The following is a 20800-nucleotide window of genomic DNA, read 5'->3' on the forward strand; positions in this document are numbered from 1 at the left end:
GAGGCCCTATCCAAAGAGGGTCTTCCGGGACCAATTCTCTTACCTCAACATGACCGAGGAGGATTGCATCTGACGCCTGAGGTTCACCAAGGAAGCCGTGACCGAGATCTGTCAACTGGTGCGGCCGCAACTGCAGCCTCAGAGCAGGGCAAGGACAGCACTGCCTGTGGCTGTGAAGGTCACCATGGCGCTGAATTTCTACGGCTCAGAATCATTTCAGGCCTCTGCTGGCGACATGTGCAACATCTTACAGTATGCAGTGCACTGCTACATAATGGAGGTCACAGACGTACTGTACCAGATGAGGAACAGGTTCATCACCTTCCCTCTTGACAGAGACAAGCAGAATGAGCAAACAGGGTGGTTTGTTCGCATTGCTGGCTTCCTCATGGTGCAGGGTGCCATTGACTGCACGCATATTGCCCTGCACACCCCGCATATCAACTCAACCATCTTCGTCAACCGAAAGGGCTTCCCCTCCCTCAATGTGCAGCTGGTGTGCAACCACCCGCATCGAATCACGGAGGTCGATGCCCGCTACCCTGGGAGCAGTCACAACGCCTTCGTCATGCGGCAGTCCAACATGCCAGCTATCTTTCATCTGCCTCAGCAAGTCAAAGGCTGGCTACCGGGCGACAAGGGCTATCCCCTCACGCCGTGGCTCATGACTCCGGCCAGGGAACCCACGCACACGTGCACAGCAGGCCTATAATGAGAGCCATGCTGCACATGCAACATCGTGGAGCACACCATTTGCCTCCTCAAACAATACTTCCGCTGCCTGGACCGGTCTGGAGGAGCCCTGCAGTACTCCACTGAGCGGTGGACAGATTCATGGTGGTATGCTGCATGCTGCACAACCTCGCCACCATGAGGGACCAGCCTTTGTCACCAATGATCGGAGAAGTCCCCGAGCCAGAGGTGGAGGAGGAGGAGGCTGAGGAGGAAGAGGCTGAGGAGGAGGACGAGGGGGAGGAGCCGGAAGAGGAAGTGGAGGAAGACGCAAAGGTGCAACAGGGACCACACGCCTTGTCTGCAAGGGCTCTGTGTGCTCGCCTGATCCATGCCCGCTATCAATAATGTCAACTACATCCCCCAACTCACCAACAGTCCTACACTCCCCTCCTTTCCACTCCTACAAGACAATCAAATCGCCCTCCGTCTGATTACACATTGGTTTTCCCCTCAGCTCATTGCACAAATAAAAACCACCACCAAATACAAATTCAAAGTCACATTTATCAATGAATAAATTAAATTATGGAAACAGAACAGAACTATTCACCCTTGTGCATTGCCTTAGTACCTGTTGTTAGTGTGCCTTTACCTATCCTAGTACTCCTATGAGGTGCTTCCCCAGTGGCTGGAGCATGGGTGGTGGAAGGCTGCTGGCCTTCAATGGAGGAGCGTGCAGATGGCCTTGGAGGATGACCTCGAGCAGCTCTGGGCTGGGAGGGCCCGGCTTCAGACTACACCATCTCAGCATGGGCTGCAGTAGTCTGGCCTGGCTGGCCGATAGGCAACAACAGGGGCACTGGCAGTGAGTATCCTGCAAGGTGTGTGGTTGATGTGCCCATCATGGTAGAATAGCTGCCAGTGTGTGTGACCTATGAGTGGTGGTTGTGTGGCCTGCAAGTGTGGTACTATGTGCGGGTAAGATGCAGCGTGCCAAGTGCAGCATTGCATACGGATGGGCAGTGTTTGTTGGTGGGTGGGTGATGGGGAGTGTTATACGTGGAGCAGTTGTGCAGTTGGTAGGATGTGCCACTTGATACTTGCATTGTCTCACCTTGACCACTCGTCAAATCATTGAACTTCTTTCCGCACAGCACCCACGTGCGCGGTGCCATGCTCCTGGCGTTCACTTCCTGCGCCACAGCCTGCGGAGCTGCAGTCTGGAGGGTCTCCTGCCACCCTGGGGGTATATGTTAGCCCTCCTTTTGTCTACCATTTCCACCAGGGCCTCCAGTGCATCATCGGAGAAGCATGGGTCCCTCTCTTGTGCCAGTCCTGCTATCCTTGCTAGTGAACTGTGCGTGTTCCATTTAAAATGTGTGCCTGCACCTTTAAGAGGTGAAGGCTGCTGATGATGTGCGTTGATCACGCCCCATTTCCAACTTCCTCATTCTCCGTGCAGCAGCACAGCAGCGGAGATATCATGGTAAGTAGCAGTCGGCTCGAAACTCACGTGCTGCCTGTGTAAGGTCCATCGGTCACGGGGTAATAGCACATCACGCTACCTATGCCCAAAAATGGCCCTTATTGAATTTTTTTTCCCCCTTTGTGTCCAAAATCCAAACCATTTGCTCAGCTGTCTCTGCCTCCTTTGACAACTGTCCTCCCCATCACCTTAATTTTCAGTCCTCTGCTTTAGCCTCTTCCTAACAAAGCTTTCGCCCTCCACATAATCTGTAATTTCTTCTCCATTTCCCCCAGCCATCATTAAACTCCTCCTCCATGAAAAAAACCATCATGTGCTCCTTCAGTCTCCTCCAACTTCTGACTATCCAACCTCCCCACCTCAACCATATTCTGACCGACATCAACTGCCTCTGATCTCTGGCACTGTACTCATTTCCTGAAAACCACCATTATCAAACCCCCCTTTGAAAAGCTCACTTACAATCATTCTATTCTCTGCAAGTAGTAACCGAACTCCAACCATCACTTTCTCGTCAAAGTTCTGCAATGCACCATTGCCATGAAACTATACTGCCACCTTGTCCACCATTCCTTGTTTGACACCTTCCAATCTGACCCATACCACTGAGATTTCTCTGGTCAGTCATTAATGCCATCCTGTGCAACTGTGACCATGGCTCATTGTCTCTCCCCATCCCCATTGGCCTCTGTTGCCTTTAATCCTATCTCTTCTACTCTCTGTCCACTCTGAGGCACTGGTCTTTTATTTTTCCACTTACACCTATCACATCTTCTCTCATATCCTCCAATATACCCATGGGCTCCATTCTTGGTCTCCTCCTCTTCATTATTTACATGTTACCCTTGACAATATCATCCAGAAGTGTGAAGTTACTCTTGACACATACTCTGATAACACCCAGCTCTACTTCCCTGCATCCTCCATCAGTCCCAAGGCTATTGCTACACTCCCTCCACCCTGCCCAACATCTGGATGAGCTGAAATTTCCTCCAGGTAAAAGTAAAAAAAGATAAGAAAAATGGAATCCATCCTCTTCACTCTCATCAGTCTTTTACATGTCATCACTTTTAATTCAATCACTCTCCCTGTCTGCCATCTCAAGATAAATCCAGAAGGATTGAACTTTCATGTACCGGTCAGCCTGAATCCAGCTTCCTTCTGCATATCTGATCTGTTACCAAGCCCACTTTATTTTACCTCTGAAACATTGCCCGTGTCAGACTCTTCCCCAACTGCTGACACCCTAATCCATACTTTGTCACCTTGAGGCTCAACTTCTCCAATGCTCTTTTCAATAGCCTCCTCACCTTCCCTTTCATAAACTATAACTTATTCAGAATGTGCCAGCCTATGTCCTCACCCATATAAATGCCTGCATTTTCCCCATCCCCATCCTTGGAAAAACTCCACTGGCATCTGCGCCCCAGTAAATTGATTTCAAGATCCTTATCTTCATCATGCGATCATTACATGGCCTCACCCCCACCCCAATGATCTCCTTCAGCCATCACAACTCTGTGCACATCCTCTATTCTTCTGCCATGGGCTCTTAATTCTCTTCCACTCCCTCTGCTTCAACATTCACAGGTGTTTTTTCAGTCACTATTCCCCAGTTTTCTAGAACTCCCTCCTATTCATATCATTCCTATGAATGAAATGAACACTGTACTATTTTGTTTGTGATTGAGTCTCATTCACAAAACAGGAAATGATTCATAGCTACAGAGAGAAAAAGGGTTTATGCCAATTTTTAAAATACACTTGGGGCAAAATTGGACCTCGTTAGGCCTGTCCCTAAGCAGGAAACAGGGGCACAGAAGTCAGAGGTCCAATTTAGGGGGCCAATGCACCCGAACAGAGTCAGAAACACGCTCAATGGCACATTGTTTCACATGCTGCAGAGGGGTCCCTGATGTCACCCTAAACAGGTGTTAGGCCCCTTGGGCATGCTAATAAGGGGCCTATTACCTGTATTTGAACCCATTTCAGAAATTCACTTTTCTCGAGCGAAGAAGGCGTCAGGTCTGCTCTGCTCAGGATTACTTGGTCTACATGAAGCCTAACTAGTGATCCTCATAGGGACATTTGGAGGCTGCCAGCAAAAAGGTACTCCATCCACCTCCTTAGCACTACTGCTGGCTCCACTTGGCCTCCCTCCCAACTGCCTCCACCCCCTCACCTCCCCCCCCCCCCCCAACCCCAGGACAAACCTGTGGGCTGCTGCTGGCGTCACAAATGCCAACATTCATCCTTGCTTTACTGGCGAGCTGCCTGGTGACTTGCAGCGGGCATCCACAGCTCAGTCTTATTAAAATGAGGCCTGAAGCCCAATATCAATCGGGCCTTGCACCTATATGTTCCCGCGCTGGGGTCTTTCCCTGCACCTAGTTTGTGCCAACCTACCAGTGCAAACCAATTTCTACCTCTTAGTATTAAAGTTGCATGCCCAGATGCCATAGTCCAGCAGAAACTGGAGAAACGAAAGTAAGGCATTCCCAGTGTCTGTTGGAATCTTTTCCCAAATCTGTTAATATTAAATAGACTTTACTTGAGGTCCATGACCAGTTAGTGCTGAGCAAACATTCAGAAAGCAGCATTCTGTGACTGAACACAGTGTCTCCACTGATAAACCAATGCATAACCTTGAGAACTTCTTTTATGACAGTTGACTGCACTCCTGCTTTTTTCTCTCATAAAAGTTATTCATTGTATCCAACTGATTACATTTTATACACATCATACAGATGTACAACAATTCAAGGTTTTGGGATTGATGTGTCATTAACTAGTACTATTTGTTTACAAAATAACCAAGGCATTTTATAGTAAATAATATATTCCTGAATCTAATGATCTAGCAGTAACCTAAACAAAGGGTCCAAATTACATCAATTATACAAGATGAAATTTTGAATGGTTCATAACTGTTATCTGAGCCCCAATATTAATCACTATTTTAAGTAGATATTCGATTTAATTACTCCTGTACCCCACATTGATACATGGAAGTGTTCGCGCGGCAGAATTAACATGCCAGTGCTGCAGATTTTCCAACAATAATTTAGTTTGTTATTGCAAAATTCTATGGCCAGTGTATATTTTATGTCCATGAAGTGGTTTTGCATCTGTTTCATTAATAGGAATATGATCACATGGCTCAGGTTTAGAGCTCAGTGAAAGCTCTTGTTTAAAGAAATGCCCCTCCTAAGATATTGTTAGTTACTGTGAGCTTAACTAAATGTAAAATATTATCTAATTAGCTAAACAATGGCAGTAGGTTTGAATCACATTCAAAGGGTAAATTCCTGTAGGATTTCCATTATATATGCTGTTAAAAAATGGAAACTTTGTATCCTCTTCCCAGTTTTCTCCCTATTCTCCTCTTAGAGGCAATGACTCAGGCTGGGTTATGATTCAATGGGCACTGGCATCCCCAATTACCTCACCCCAAATGAGAGCAAACAGAAAGGCCTAGATTTTCCTCCACAAATTGGGCAAGATAGCAGCAGAAACAGTGGGAAAATCAGGCAACGAAGCCTACAGCCACCTTCCTGCTCTGACCTTAGTTTCTCTCCCCTTGCCCCTGTCAAAAACACCACTGGCTGCCCTTTGTCCACTCACTCCATGCAAATGCCAGAAGGGATCAGGTTCCCAATCCATTTACCTCCTGTCTGCATTTCTTACCGCTGCTCCCTGAGCCTGCTCAGTGAAGCCTGGTTGGTAATTCCTGAGGGACCTTCGGGAAGACCCCAAAATCTCCTAATGAAGGGAGCGGTTTCTCCTCCTTCTATTTCAGCCTGATCACTTAACTGCTGAATGTCTCTGCCACAGCCAAGGCCTTCCGTAGAAGATTTGCTGCAATCTTCAGCCCCTTTAAGTGACCTTTTGCCTCCTCTGGTGCTGCAGCGATAGTCCCGTTGTAGCACCGGTCAAATTTTCCTCAGGGCCACCAGCAGGCCCCCACTTGCTGGTAGGGGTTCCACCAGGAACCCGCCATGAATACAAAATGACCCCTGACCTAAGAAACTGGGCCGGGACCATGGCAGGGTTGGGATGGTGGGAGGAAGTCCTACCCCTACCCTGTTGGGGCAGATTAAGGAATATTCAGCCCCAAATATCAGCAACGGAAAGGAAAAATTGGGAGGGTTATATAATGGGTAGCCTATCCACAGCCAGTTTTCTGCCCATGCCCAAAGTGAAAATTACCCCCATAAACTCTGGGATCATTCAAGAAGCATTTACAGGGGTGGGCCATTGGTTTCCTTCATCTGTACTTACCTTTATGATTAAATGACATCCACACTCAGGCTTTTCACCATACTTTATCAGACAGGCCAAATGAGGCGTATTCAACACCCCAGGATGGGGAATCTGTTTTTAAAAACTATATTAGGCAATGCCTAGAGATGGGCATTGCACATGTTTCACCACAGTGTGTTAGAAATGTTTTAAAATATTTAAAAGTGTTAAAACATTGGTTCAATGCCTAATCTGATGTTTAACTTGATCAGGTTTATAAATTCAGTAATACGCCCATGATTTCAAATGCCAAACAGTCTGATTTTTAGATCTGAATACTTTGAGATTTTGGCTCTAAGACCATGCTATTTAGAATGTATTTCTATAAAACACAAGTGATTTTAACATTTCATCTTCATTCTAGCCGTGCAGAATGAAAGAGACAGAATAAGTACGAGGAGGTCAAATTATGAGGATAGCAGTTTGCCTTCAATTAATGCACTCATACAAGCAGAGGTTCTTTCTCGTCAGGTACAGTAATCTTAACTTATGTTATTATGCTTTTATCAAATAAACTATCATGTAGAATGAAAGTTTGATGGCACTTGTGGCTAAAGCTTCTTTTCACTAACTAAAGAGTAAACAACATGAGGACTGCTTTCTGCTTGCTGTTTCACTGCTTCAATAATATTGTGTCACAAGCATAAATCTTGACAAGTGAAGCCAACCCTTTAACAGAACACTGATTTCAGTAAGAGCCATAATGAATGGTTGGTTTGATCACCTAGAAAAATCAGCTGTTGTTGATTCTAATCAAAGCCAATGGCAATAGCTTTTGATGCATTCCGTTCTCTCCATGACTCAAAGATGAATTAATCTGTTGTTTTCTATTTTACTTATTTTGTTCATCTGTTTGTTCTTTAAGTTTTTCCATTTTAACATTCACGTCTTTGTTTGCTTGTCTCTCTTTCTTTCTCCGGGATAATGTCAAGTCACTATGACGTCAATGGAAGTGAAAATTGGGAGAGGTATATAACGGGCGGCCGATCTGATATCGCCCATTTTACACTATTGCCTAAAGTTACAATTACCCCCTCAGTTTCTATTTTTTTGTCTATTTTCAATTCTTGTCTCTTTCTTTCTGTGTTTCTATTCTGTTTTTACTATTCTCTTTTCTTTCAGTATATTTTTATATTTGTATTCTCCAAGTTCCGTCAAGTTCCAGGCTGTAATTTGTACTTTTTTTTAATTCATCTAGAAAAGCAATTCCTTTAATATGGCCTCTGTTTTAATTCAGGCCACAGTAAATAAATGTTCTGAAAAATAAATTGTTTCAAATAAAACAATGCTTTAGAAACTTTTGTGGTAACATTTCTTATAGCAACTACTTAAATGTAGCTATTATAGATCCTGCTGCTGAATTAGCCATCTATTAACTTGGGCTGCAGCCATTATTAAAACTGATGAATGCAAGTTTTCCAAATATTTCCAAATATTACACATCTCTGTGGAGAAGAGGAATCTGCCTCTTTAAAAACATTCAGACTAGAGCCAAAAGCTGATTAAAACTTGATGGTGGCCTAAACCATAGAATGCTGGGCTTGATACATTACACCAGTACTCACTCATCCATTAGCATTCACCAAACATAATTATAATTTTCTTAAACTTGAACAACGATTATTGTAACCAACACCCCCATAGCTGGTCTGCGCCATCCACAGTTTTAGTTAGATTAGGGATAGTGGTTCTCATAGCCTTAATTGGTTCTACTTTGTAATGTTCAAATCCCTAAATGACTGGAGTTGCTTGCCATATGAAGACTGACAACTTTATTGTGTAATAATTTATACTTTTAACATACTGGGAATGGAGTACGTTGACTGCAAATACAAAGCAGGACATGTTAGTCCATTAACAAATAGTAATGGTGAATATGAATTGACAATTTTAACAGCTAGCAGAATCTATCATGAATTATCTTCCAGTACATTAATGCACATGTATCCAAGCTAGCTATTGGCATCTAGTCAGTCATGCAGATAATTAATACCTTAAACGATTTCCAGAGGTCACTGGCATCTGATTCATTTTAAGACTTCTTGCATGGAACATATTTATGTAAACCTTATATAATTGATTGTTTAGCCATCAAATCATCTTCTGAAGATGAAGTTTTGCCTGAGTAGTTTGAGTACTTGTAAAATTTCCTGCAACACATCATGTATTTTTCAAAGACTAGGTAAGTTGTAGAAGCAGTAATGTCAAGTTTGTAAATGAAAACAATAAGAAAAGGACTGACCTCTCAATCCCAAATGTTGTAACCTCTAATTGTGCCACACAATTTTAATTTATTGATATTAATGTACTACACTGATCCTGTTTTATCTTACATTAGAGTCACAATAGTTTAAGCCTAAAAGCTTTTCTGATGCATGCCAGAAAAATGAACAAAACAATTTTAACAGAATAGGCCTGATCTCAGTGTGCTAGTTACTAGAAGAAAACGATTGACTTGATTCTTTCAATCATACTGACTGCCACTATGATTGACAGTAGTTCTGCATTTACCAACAGTATTGTATAAGTGATTAACATTTATAAAATGTTAAACTGAAGTTTTCCTTTCAAGACAAACATATTAGCTGACACTACTTGTTTGTTGGACTCGATGTGACCAAAACATTTACTGGCACTGGAAATGGAAATAACTGGAGCTGCACATGGCAGAGCTTCACTTGACATACAGAACTACCAGCAATAGGTCAATAACTGGATTTGCCGACAATATCCTGTAGACAATCGAAACCAGCAATGTCTTAAATTGGTATACCTTAAAATTATATTCTTGTCGGCTTATTTTTGATCACCGAATTGATGGCGTGCTATTCTGATATGGTGAACAAATATGCATCACATCTCTAGAGCTGTATACAGTAGGTTCTGTTTCAATAACTTGATGCTGTTTTGACTGTCTATACTTCTGTAGATATGTACCTGGGCCACCACATTTCATCAATGTTTTTCTAGAGACCTACAATTGGAGGACTGACAGCATTGGGAAAAAGTGCTTTTGTTTCTCACGTGTGGCTTTCTTTGCTCTTTGCTGCCTTAATATTGAGGGCAGCTATTGTCACTTGTCCTATGATATTTAGTTCTTGTGTCCACAATTGGATCAAGACTGTGATAACTGGAGCCGTGGTTCTGGCAGAACCTGAACTGAGCATCGGTGGGTAGGATGTTGATGAGTAGGTGTTGCTTAATGGCACTTTGGATGACTCTTTCCATCACTTTGCTGATGAATGGGAGGAGGTTGATAGGGCAGTAATTGGCAAGGTCAGATTTGTCCTGCTTTTTGTGGATAGGACATACCCGAGCAATTTTTCACATTGTTGGGCAGCTGTCAGTATCACAACTGCGCTGGAATAGCTTGGCTAGGGTGCTGGCTAGTTCTGGTGCACAGGTGTTCAGCACTACAGACATAATCTTCACTGTGTTCAGTGCTCTCAGCCACTACCTAATGTCATGTGGAGTGAACTAAATTGGCTGAACACTGGCATCTATGGTGGTGGGGGCTTTGGAAGGAGCCGAGTCCACTTGACACTTCAGCCTTGTTTCTCATGCTGGGTCCTGCCATAGTTAAGGATGGGGGTGTTTATAGAACCTCCTGCTCCAGTTAGTGGCCTGATTTTCCACCACCATTCTTGAGTGGATATGGTAGAAATACAGAGGTTTGCTCTGATTCATTGGCTATTGGACCTCCTAGTTCTGTCTATAGCCTGCTGCGTTTTGGTGTTCAGCATATAGGGCAGCCCTTTGTCATAGTTTCACTCGGTTGAGGCTTCATTTTAAGGTATGTCTGGTGCTGCTTCTCTACACTCCCCATTGAACCAGAATAGGTATCCCAGCTTGATGGTGATGGAGGAGTGAGGGATGTGTTAGGCCAAGAGATTACAGATTCTGATGTATACAATTGTGCTTCTAATAATGGCCCACAGCATCTCATGGATGCCCACTTTTGGGCTGCTAGATCTATCCTTAATCTGTCCCTCTTAGCACAGCAGCAATTGCCACATAATTGAAATCAATAGAATGAAAATCGGGTGGTTCTACAACAGGTGGGTGATCCAATCTGCCAGATTGCTGTCCTCGCGATGAATATGAAATTTTACTCCTAAGTGTCAGTAATCTTGATTTAAGAGAATGTGATAATGTATATAATTTTGTGAGGTAAACTGAGCACTTATGATGAATCTCTTTAAAAAAAACCTGACGACTGAACTTTTAAAATCCAAGATCAGCTTTAATCTGTTTATTGACACTGCTTAGGCCATCTGGATATACTGCCCTAGTTACATGTTATCTCTTGATAATGCTTATGCTGGACAGGCATTAGGCAAAGACTTCCTATTCTAAAATGACCTGGGTTGATTTTACAAATGCGCACTCCCAGCAGGGAGCTTCACCCATTTGGAGCACATATCAGGAAATATGCTCCCTACGATTTTCTATTCTTTAATTATATTGGATGGAAATTACAGAGTGTGTGCCAGCAATTTCCCGATATGCATTCCCGACAGGCAAGGCTCCCACCAGAAACGCACATTTTAAAAATCTTCCCAACTGAGTCAAAATTGTTGATCACAGTTTTTTCAAGCTTTTGAAAATGACAATCCTTCCAATTGGTATTAATCAATCAAAGGGAAGCTGAAATTCAACTGAACAATAAAAGATCTAAAAAGAAAATAAAAAATACAAACAAAAACTGTATAAATAAAAATCGAGTATCCTGTATTCGCTGTTCACTTTGCTGTCTCCTCCACATTGGAGAGACCAAAAGCAGACAAGGTGAGTGATTTGCCAAACAACCCCTCCTTTTCCCACTGACCTCTCTGTCTTTGGCCTCCTACACTGCTCCAGTTAAGCTCAATACAAATTTCAAGAACAGTGAAGCCAAAAATCCTTAGCCCCAACAGCCATCCTGGGGCACAAGTCCAGTGCTGGAGATACAACAAAGGCAGGAATTCTGGTGGGACCTGGCAATGTCAAGTCTTCACTCAGAATTTTGTCATCTAGCAATGTGCACAAGGGCCTATGGTGCATGGAATTTCTGTCCCAAACGTGGCTCCTGATGTCAGAGGGAGTGGGGCAAAGGGGAGGCAATTCTAATGCCAGGAATTTCTTCGAACCCTGTTCCCTAATGCCAAGCAATGTGGACGCTTGGTTGAACCTGACATACAGGTTGGCTCAACGGCGAAAGTGAAGCCCACCTAGGGGTCCAGACTCGGGTTCTGGTCAGGACCCCATCAAAATTCCAGCTCCATGATTAATATTGACCCTTTACAAAGGGAACTGATTGAGCTGAATTTTAAAAAGTTTCTTAACCGGTGGCGCATGCTGCAGAATGAGTAGCTTTCCCACACTCCCTCCTCTTGGACTAAAAATTGGGAGGATGCCTGTTTGTAATTAACAGCCCACTAATGAACTTGCAAGAACACACAACTTGGAAATATATTATTTCTGAGAACGTGATTTTATTTGCAGATTCTTAGATAAAAAGAAACCAGACATTCTCTTTTTACCATTAAACGAATTTCACACTCTGTATTACTTTAAACCTTGGAATCTGGACTTTCCATAATTTGGACTAAGTTTTCTTCTGGAATGACAATCATTTGGATATTTCAATTCATTCTCTTTAAAACTTCACATTCAAGCAACTTGAAGTAAGGAATGGTGGCTGTTGCTTGGGATTGACTATTAGTAAAGTAACCAGAAAGTTTTCACATTAAATAACACAAATTGATTTCAATGTATCAGGGATAAATTTTGTTCATCCAAAAGAAAATGAATAAACTGAGTTCAGAATATTAAATGACTGTTTACTTTCTGTGGTGTTGTTCCAGATCTCCTCTCCTATTTCAGTTATAAATGGTGATATCAGGTCGAAAAAGATTGCAGCGATAAGTGACGTATGTGAGTCCATGAAACAGCAACTTTTGGTCCTGGTGGAGTGGGCCAAATATATCCCAGCTTTCTGTGAGCTACCACTGGATGACCAGGTTTGTAACATTTTTGTTTTAATTCAGTTTTACGGAGACTTTTTAGTAGGATTTTTAAAATGCCACAGCTGAACAATGTTACGCTGGTAGTAATGGACATCTGTACCACTTCATAGAATACAAACCTAAATTTCATCACCCAAAGGCTCATATAAGGCAGATCAGCATGAATACACTATCTCACTTAAAAGTCAAGCCCACCCAACCCAGATTGGCTAATTAGGTTTAATTTATGAAAAACGGCAGAATTCTCTTTTCTATGACAAATCCAGAGTTGAACTGACAAAATAAATGGAATGGAGTGAAGTTTTATCTCAGACTTTGTGCTTTGTGTGGTTGAGCTGGATTCACTCGAGGGCAGACTGATATGGAAAACTGAACTGGGGAGTTTTTCCTCCTCACTTATAACTGTTTTAGACTATAAAATTAGTTATATGGCCCAGTACTGTAATCCACTGATGTAACAATTACCTGTACACTAGCACAGCAAGCCATGGATTCACCATTCTGATTCACCAAAACAGCATGGGGGTAGGGTAAATTTCCACAGGAGTTCTCCCACTTGTCTATTGTAACTTTGGTAGAAGAGCCACGGAAACCCTGAAAAAATGGCATAAACAGTGTTTACATCGAATTTCCAGGGTTTCCACGGTTCTTCCGATAAAAGGAGGTGTAGGAGAAGACCCGTGGAAATTTGTGCCCCATGTTTCCAATCTTGGCTAATTCAGCAAGTGGAGGTACAGAACAGAGGCGGGATGCATTCTTTTAGTGAGGAAAGAAAAATCTGAGGCCAAGGTAATCAACGTCACCCTCTCTCAGGCTTCCTAGCAACCAGTTAAAGACTAGGATTAGCAGAGGCTTTGGAATACCTCATGGATGGGGAAATGATGGTATGGTATGGAAGAACCTAATGAGGGAAAGACATTTATAATTATATGAAAGAGATAAGGGGAATATGTTTTGTAATCAATGAAAAGTAAAATCGGGTGGAGTGTAAAATGGGCAGCTGATCCGATTACTCCCTTTTAATATAACACCGTTCCTTCATCGTCGCTGGATCAAAATCCTGGAACTCCCTTCCTAACAGCACTGTGGGAGAACCTTCACCACACGGACTGCAGCGGTTCAAGAAGGTGGCTTGCCCACATCCCACGAATGAATATTAAAAAAAATCTAGGCTAACTAGGCTAAATTAGGCTAATCTCTTAGAGGTTCAGGTACCTTCCATTGGAATGTAATATAGAGAACCTCCCCGACTCCGCAAAGTCAGTGTCAGCCATCAGTAATGGAGGTTCCTGCCAGGCACCATTGCCAAGATCACAGGCCCATTTATTTCCAGGTCCACTATATATTCCATACTAATTTCTACCTGAAAATTCATCACTAATAAATCCCTACCCTGTCTCAACTAGAATATTTTCTTGAATATCACCAGAAGTTACTGCATTTGAAAATAATCAGTGGACTTAAAAGAGCTTGAAAGTTATGATAAAGCTACAGTGTATGAATGATGTTTGTTAACTGTGTGGTAAAGTAAATGTGGTCTCAAGGGCTACAGATTCGATCCCCTTCCTCCCTCTCCTGTCTCTCCCTCTGTCGCTGCTCAGTTCCCAAATTCAGTCATGTTTCTGTGGGGAGATGCTAGTTGCATCCTGGACTATTTTCTCACACCTATAAGCTATTGGATACAGAGCAGCATTGGTCGAGGCCTAGAAAGAGGAGGTTCCCTACGATCTTTCTCGGCCAGGAAATGGTGTGTGTAGTGTGAAGCAAGCTGAAGATGGATGAAATAACCAATGAGCAAGTTTTAAAAAAATAAAATGCAACCTCAGGTAATACTAAATCTGTCAATTGTGTAATTAACATAAAATTCACTGCTAAAGCAAAACGAGCCTCATTGACATTCTTCCTTAGAGTTAATGTTTAAGCATTTTGTTGTTGTACACAACATTGTTACCAGTTTAACATTAAATTTTATACAATTGTGAGAAACATTAACACTGGACAAATAAAGTATTAAGTCACTTATTGTTAAGCATATGATTTGTTGAACACCTCAGCATTTCTATTCTAAAAGACTAGCTAATGCCAGTTTCATGAAACTTATTTTACCTTTTCAGAAAGAGCACCTAGCCAGAAGGATCCTCTAGTCTCACTTCCAACAATTTCTGTATTAAATTAGACGTCATCCTATACTTTCAAGGCTATACTCCAGAAATACCTGAAGTTAGCCCATTGCACAGGATTTTCTACACGTCTGACTTTTTTCAAAAATTCTCTCAGTTTTATTAGTGCTCATATCTGCAGTAAACAAAAGCAAGAGGATTGTGGTCTTCCCTGTCACTTCCTAATTCGATGCTTAACTGATGGGTTGCTCCATTCCCACAACAATGAACAGACAGAGATTTATTTTATTTTTCCTACTAAGCAAGTTTGGTCAAAGATGTTGTGCAGTAAATTACATTTTATATCAACCCAGCTGGCCCTAACCCGACAAACTCAGTGCCAGATCTAAACCAGTGACCGAGCTTAGCCAAGAATGAAGGTGAAAGTTGATGCAACTTCAAAAGAAGGGTTTGAATTTTTCAGTGAAAAGGGAAATCAGCCTTTTACAAAAAAATCTGAATAGAGATGATTGAGGCATAATCACAACCGTCTTAGGTGCACTCGAATGTGTAGCTTGTATTATGCCCAGTTTCTAAATGGGATGCCATTACTGTACTGTTAAACATCCTAACTGACACTGTATGAAAGGAATATATTAAAACAGGTGCTGAAAAGAACTTGCAAAATGAGAAGCCATGCTGAGTGAACACAATGATTTTGTCACTGAATAAGTATATTCCTGTATCAGCTCATAGACCAATCAAGAGAACCATTTAAACCATAGATCAAACTGAGTCAGTCTTTGGGTGGAGAGAACACTGGGAAGAAGCTCAAATTGGAACAGACTGTGCTGCAACAGCTGCTCCATCTGTTCCCAAGAGGCCAAAGTGGTGGAACTTCAGCACAGGCTGTTCTAAGAGTTAATTTGTGCACTGTTAACAGAAAAGGTAAATTGAGTGCAGACTGGGTATTAGTGCATTTGAGGAAATGGTTAACAAGGTCTGTGAATCCATACGATGCCACCACACTATTATTTCATTGTAATAGATCTTGCTTTCTGCACGTTTTACTGTCATAGGAACATAGCAACAGGAATAGGCCATTCAGCCCCTTAAGCCTGTTCTGCCATCATGACCGATCTATATCTCAACTCCATTTACTTGCCTTTGCTCCATATCACTTGATACACTTACCTAGCAAAAATCTATCAATCTCAGTCTTGAAAATCTCAATTGAGCCCAACATCCACAGCCTTTTGGAGAGAAAGTTCCAAATTTCCACTACTATTTGCGTGAAAAAGTGTTTTTTGATTTCACTCCTAAATGGCCTAGCCCTAATTTTAAGATGCCTAGCTTAAATATCTGGTGAGTCAAAGACTATAAAATAACTTAAAGAGAAATGAATCCTACATTATATGTGCATTCAAGGAGGCTAATGAGCTATTCAGTAGCAAGGTTCACTGATTTTTATAATAATCAACAATGCTGTTTATTAGGAATGCAGGGTGATTAATGGTCATGTGTGTTATTTGAGTAGGTTGCTTTATTACGAGCCCATGCTGGGGAGCACTTACTGCTTGGAGCTGCAAAGCGTTCCATGATGTACAAAGATGTCCTGCTGTTAGGTAAAATCATTATTTTTGTTCATTCTGTTTGGATTGTTCATTTTTTTTAATTTCCCTTTTTAAACTAAAAAAAATGTCTGATCAAAATGTTAGGGAAATATCCCCAAAATCTATGCTGTTTTCTTTTTTCTCTAAAGGAAATGATTACATCATCCCCCACAATTGCCCAGAGCTGGAAATAAACCGTGTGGCAACCAGGATTCTAGATGAACTGGTTCAGACATTTCAGGAGCTTCAGATAGACGACAATGAATATGCCTGCTTAAAAGCAATTGTTTTCTTTGATCCAGGTAGGCAACAGACACATGAAACAAAATGAATTATGTCAAAATCAAAGTCTGTTATATAGAATGGCAGTTTATGAAATGGGTTTGTATGGTGTGATGGCATATACTGATGGTCAGTGTGTTCCGTGTCATGGATGCAAAATGATGTTTACACTGAAGCATTATTGATCGTAATACATTCGATGAAACTACATAAAATGATAATCCATAGTTTATTATTGGGAGGTAACAGTCAGTAAATATTATATTCATGTAATCATCAAATATAAAACAGTGAAATTATTTCTGTGAACTTTGCAATTCCCCTTAACTAGGTTTATAAAACAGAATTTAAAAATCATAAACCTTTCCATATTGGGTAAAGGCAGGTCCCAGTATAATACTGAGCTATGCAGACCAGAATATTCAAGGTTCAATCCCTGGTCCGTGCCCAATTAGCTGATCTGTGCCAGGATAACAGTTGGGGCACTATAATTAGCTTAAGCACACTTAGGCTAGTGAGAGGAAGAAATCAGTCACAGTTCTCTCTCCTGATTGTTATCCAGTACTTACATGTGTATGACACCAAGTCAGGTCAGCACTGGCTCAGCTGAGGTACCAGAGTGCAATTGGTGCCCTTAGAAGTGTCCTAGCAGTAAATAACAACTTGGGGAGAGGAGAAAATTGGCAAATAAGTAAAATAAAAAGAATAAAATGGATCCTCTCTATTGCTTTAATAAGCCCATGGGAATTCAGGAGAAACATCTTTACCCAGAGAGTGGCAGAATGTGGAACTCGCTACCACAAGGAGTAGTTGAGGCAAATAGCATTGATGCATTTAAGGGGAAGCTAGATAAGCACATGAAGGAGAAAGGAATAGAAGGCTATGCTGATAGGGTTAGATGAAGAGGGGTGGGAGGAGGCTCGTGTGGAGCATTAATGTCGGCATAGACCTGTTGGGCCCAATGGCTTGTTTCTGTGCTGTAGATTCTATGGTTAATTCCACTGTGCTAAACTATTGATCCAAGTGATACCCCAAAAGTCACCACTGCCGTTCTAAACATGAAGTTTTGTCCTTGTTCATTTATATATAGTATTGTGAATAGTTAACCTAAACCATAAAATTCATTTGAAATTAGGATGCTTTTTATGAGTTGATATCATGTGTTCTACATAGAGGTCATTAGAAAAACCTTTATCAGTGCCCACGTTCAGCATATATGAGAATAAACAGCTAATAAAGAGCAAACAGTTCATAATATTACCAGAACTGAGATACTGAATTATTCCCTTAAATTCACTAGCAGACATTTGTGTATCGGTGCATTATATATTCAGTTACAGGTTAAGGAAGCATCAGATCGAAAGGGCTGAAAGGCTTTCTTCATCCAAACCTATTTATTAGATTTTCACAGGCCAAATTCTTGTTGCCTGGAGTCCCTGAAGTTCTGCCGGTCCCAAAGTGGGGCAGAGCGTAGGATCATCGACATTCAGAGTCCCTACCCACTCCACATTACTGGCCTTGTAAGGGGTGGGCAAAGGCCAATTGAAAACTTCGACTCACTGGCCGGGCAATGGCTGTTCCTGCCAAAGGTACAGCAGGAGTCTGCCAGAGATCGGCCGCAGATTTTCAGGCCATAGTCTATCATTTTTTAAAAATAATTACTGAGTATTCTTACTATTATTTGTTGGGAGCATTGACTATGGGAGGCAGATGAAAGGATAGCCAGGACAATAATGGCTGAGATCCTGGTGACATATGTGATATATAACAATAACAGGTTATTTTATGTGAAACAATTTACCAGGAAACATATCACATAATATAAAATATATTATAAATCAAAAGAAGAATCCAGACAAATGTTTAATATTTAAAATAATGGGATTCCGTAGGGCTGCTTAGAGAGATTAGATGTGACAGTGTATTTACATTGGCTAGATTCTAGTTCATAGATGAACAATTAACAGATCAGTATTTACAATGCTGAGTATAGAAGCATGAATGTCAAGCTGTACACATTAAAGAACTGTTCCTCATCACTGCAAAACTAAGAATGTTTGCATCAATGATAATTTGCCGTGACATCCTGAAGCTGACTTTTCCACACAAGTAGATGGTCACAGCCGTCAGCTGTTTAATGTAACATTTTCACAGTCAGTGTTTATGGCCAATGTGCTATTTGTAAATAGTGCCAAACATATTGTGCTGTTAAAAGATCATTTTAGAAAAAACTTTAATGCTCTAAAACTATCTTCTCCTCTTTCTGTTCCTGGGCCACACACCATTCCCAACTGAATGGGGAGGCAGAAGACCTGTTTGAAGGTTTCTGCCAAAACCAATATGTAACTGACTGCTGAGAAGTGCATAAGAGAAGCATGGTTTTACTTGTTCTCCAATTTCTATTTAATCCTTACTGCGTAAGCTTTCTAGATGGCTTAGCAAGTTTATCCAGTAAATAACTGAGCCATACCCAACAGGAAGGTTACAGGTTCCATCCTGGGTCTTTGCTGGTTAGTTGATCGCAGCTGGGACAGTGGTAGAGATGCTACAATTTCCCTCAGTAAGATTCCACTCCTGATCACAGTCCAGTGACCTCTGCTGGAATGGGCTTCTGTGGACTGCCAATGAGGACAGACTCAGGTTTGGCTTTGATGTCAGCCCTTGATTGAATAGTCTGCCAACACTCAATGCCATGGTTCAGACATGAATAATGAACACTTGAGCAACAGGTGCCAATGGAATCATTCCCCAGCATGTAGTCAGGATTTTCAGAAGAGGGCAGGAAAGAAAACTGGGGAGAAAGGGAAAACAAAAACATTGCTGCCTGCAGGGATATGCACCGGGTCCCTCTAATGGCACAGAAATTCAGCACTCACCAAATTACAAAATCTCCAACTAAACCAAAATTTAGGCTGGAAATGTCCTCAGAGCCACTCTTGCTTTGCCACCGTGACTTTTCTGCAAGTGCAGCAGAAACCCCGTTTATGCGTATAAACTGGCCAGGTTACTGAGGCGGAGCAGGAGCTGCTCTGAGGAAATTCACAGCCTTAGATTCTGCTTGGTTTGTTTTAGAAATCAATATAGAAAGTTTCTAAACTTAATTTAGAATATATGTTTTTCATCAATTGCGATATTTGTCTATGTTCCAAACTCATAGCAACTTACTTTAGATTTCTTGTGAGATCTTGATGGGAAAACTTCAGAGTCAGGAAAATTAAATACAATCTATCTACAAAAGGTCTCTTCAAATGATTTTTGACATTTGTAGGGATTATTTAAGTATCGATGCTGATACTGTTTGCCTGCAGTGCTAGAGGAGTGTTGTGCCTTACTTGGGCATTGTTGATACATTCCCAGCCACATGCAGCCTGACCCAGGTTCCATAGACAGCACGTAGTACATAATTATAGTGTGAAACAAATAAAATTTATTTTAATAAATGTCAACATGGAGGCTGCATTAACTTTATAAATCAAAATAGTCTCTCCTTTTTACTGGTGAATTCAAGGAATAGGGTGGGTTAATGCTGCTTTAAAATTATGAATTAACTTCTATCCATAGATGCCAAAGGACTCAGTAACGCTGCCAAAATCAAACGTATGCGGTTCCAGGTACAAGTCAGTTTGGAGGACTATATTAATGACAGACAGTATGACTCTCGAGGTCGATTTGGGGAGCTGCTGCTACTGCTACCCACTCTACAGAGCATCACATGGCAAATGATAGAGCAAATCCAGTTTGTCAAACTCTTTGGAATGGCTAAAATTGACAACCTGCTTCAAGAGATGCTTCTGGGAGGTGAGGAACAATTTTAAACAAAATATATCACTGAGATTGACCCAGTGCAGTGTAGTATAAAACTCATGTTAAAGATGAGGACAAGATTTGAATTTGACACACCCCTTTTAATGGTGGCTTTAGCAGGAGCTGCTCACTGCTAAGAGCCCTCCTTCAGCTGGAGGCCTTAGACCATACCACAACCTCTTTCAGTGCCAGCCCATCAGATAGCAATAGGATTGTTTGTAGTATGCCACTTTTGTCTGATTACCCCCTCCCTTTCTATTTGCAAGTGCCGTATCTATCGTAATGAGCCACCCAGCAACTGACCAAATTTGTTCCTGACAATGACAGGCTTCTTAATTTTTGTGCCACCCTAAATGTTATACTGCATCAGAGGTGCTCTGTAGTTCGTGCAGCATCTAATATACTTGGAGTGTAATATAATGCAGAAGCAGGAATTATCCTTACATTATTAAATTGTCCATGGCCAGTGTGATATCATTACTTCAATAACTGAAGTTTAGCATTGGCACAGACTTGTTAGCATCACTGGTC

General features: G+C 41.6%; 1 protein-coding gene across 3 annotated transcripts in view; it reads left to right on the plus strand.

The window, feature by feature from the left end:
* hnf4a (hepatocyte nuclear factor 4, alpha) overlaps nt 1-20800 on the plus strand; it is a 65990-nt gene that overhangs the window by 36919 nt on the left and 8271 nt on the right. For all 3 annotated transcript variants that reach the window (XM_068000546.1, XM_068000545.1, XM_068000547.1), the window contains 5 exons: nt 6828-6934; nt 12310-12465; nt 16108-16195; nt 16333-16485; nt 20027-20263. In XM_068000546.1, the coding sequence (XP_067856647.1) occupies nt 6828-6934; nt 12310-12465; nt 16108-16195; nt 16333-16485; nt 20027-20263 (741 nt within the window). The remainder of the gene's footprint in view (nt 1-6827; nt 6935-12309; nt 12466-16107; nt 16196-16332; nt 16486-20026; nt 20264-20800) is intronic.

The sequence above is a fragment of the Heptranchias perlo genome, chromosome 19 (genome assembly GCF_035084215.1).
Source record: "Heptranchias perlo isolate sHepPer1 chromosome 19, sHepPer1.hap1, whole genome shotgun sequence".
Taxonomy (NCBI): domain Eukaryota; kingdom Metazoa; phylum Chordata; class Chondrichthyes; order Hexanchiformes; family Hexanchidae; genus Heptranchias; species Heptranchias perlo.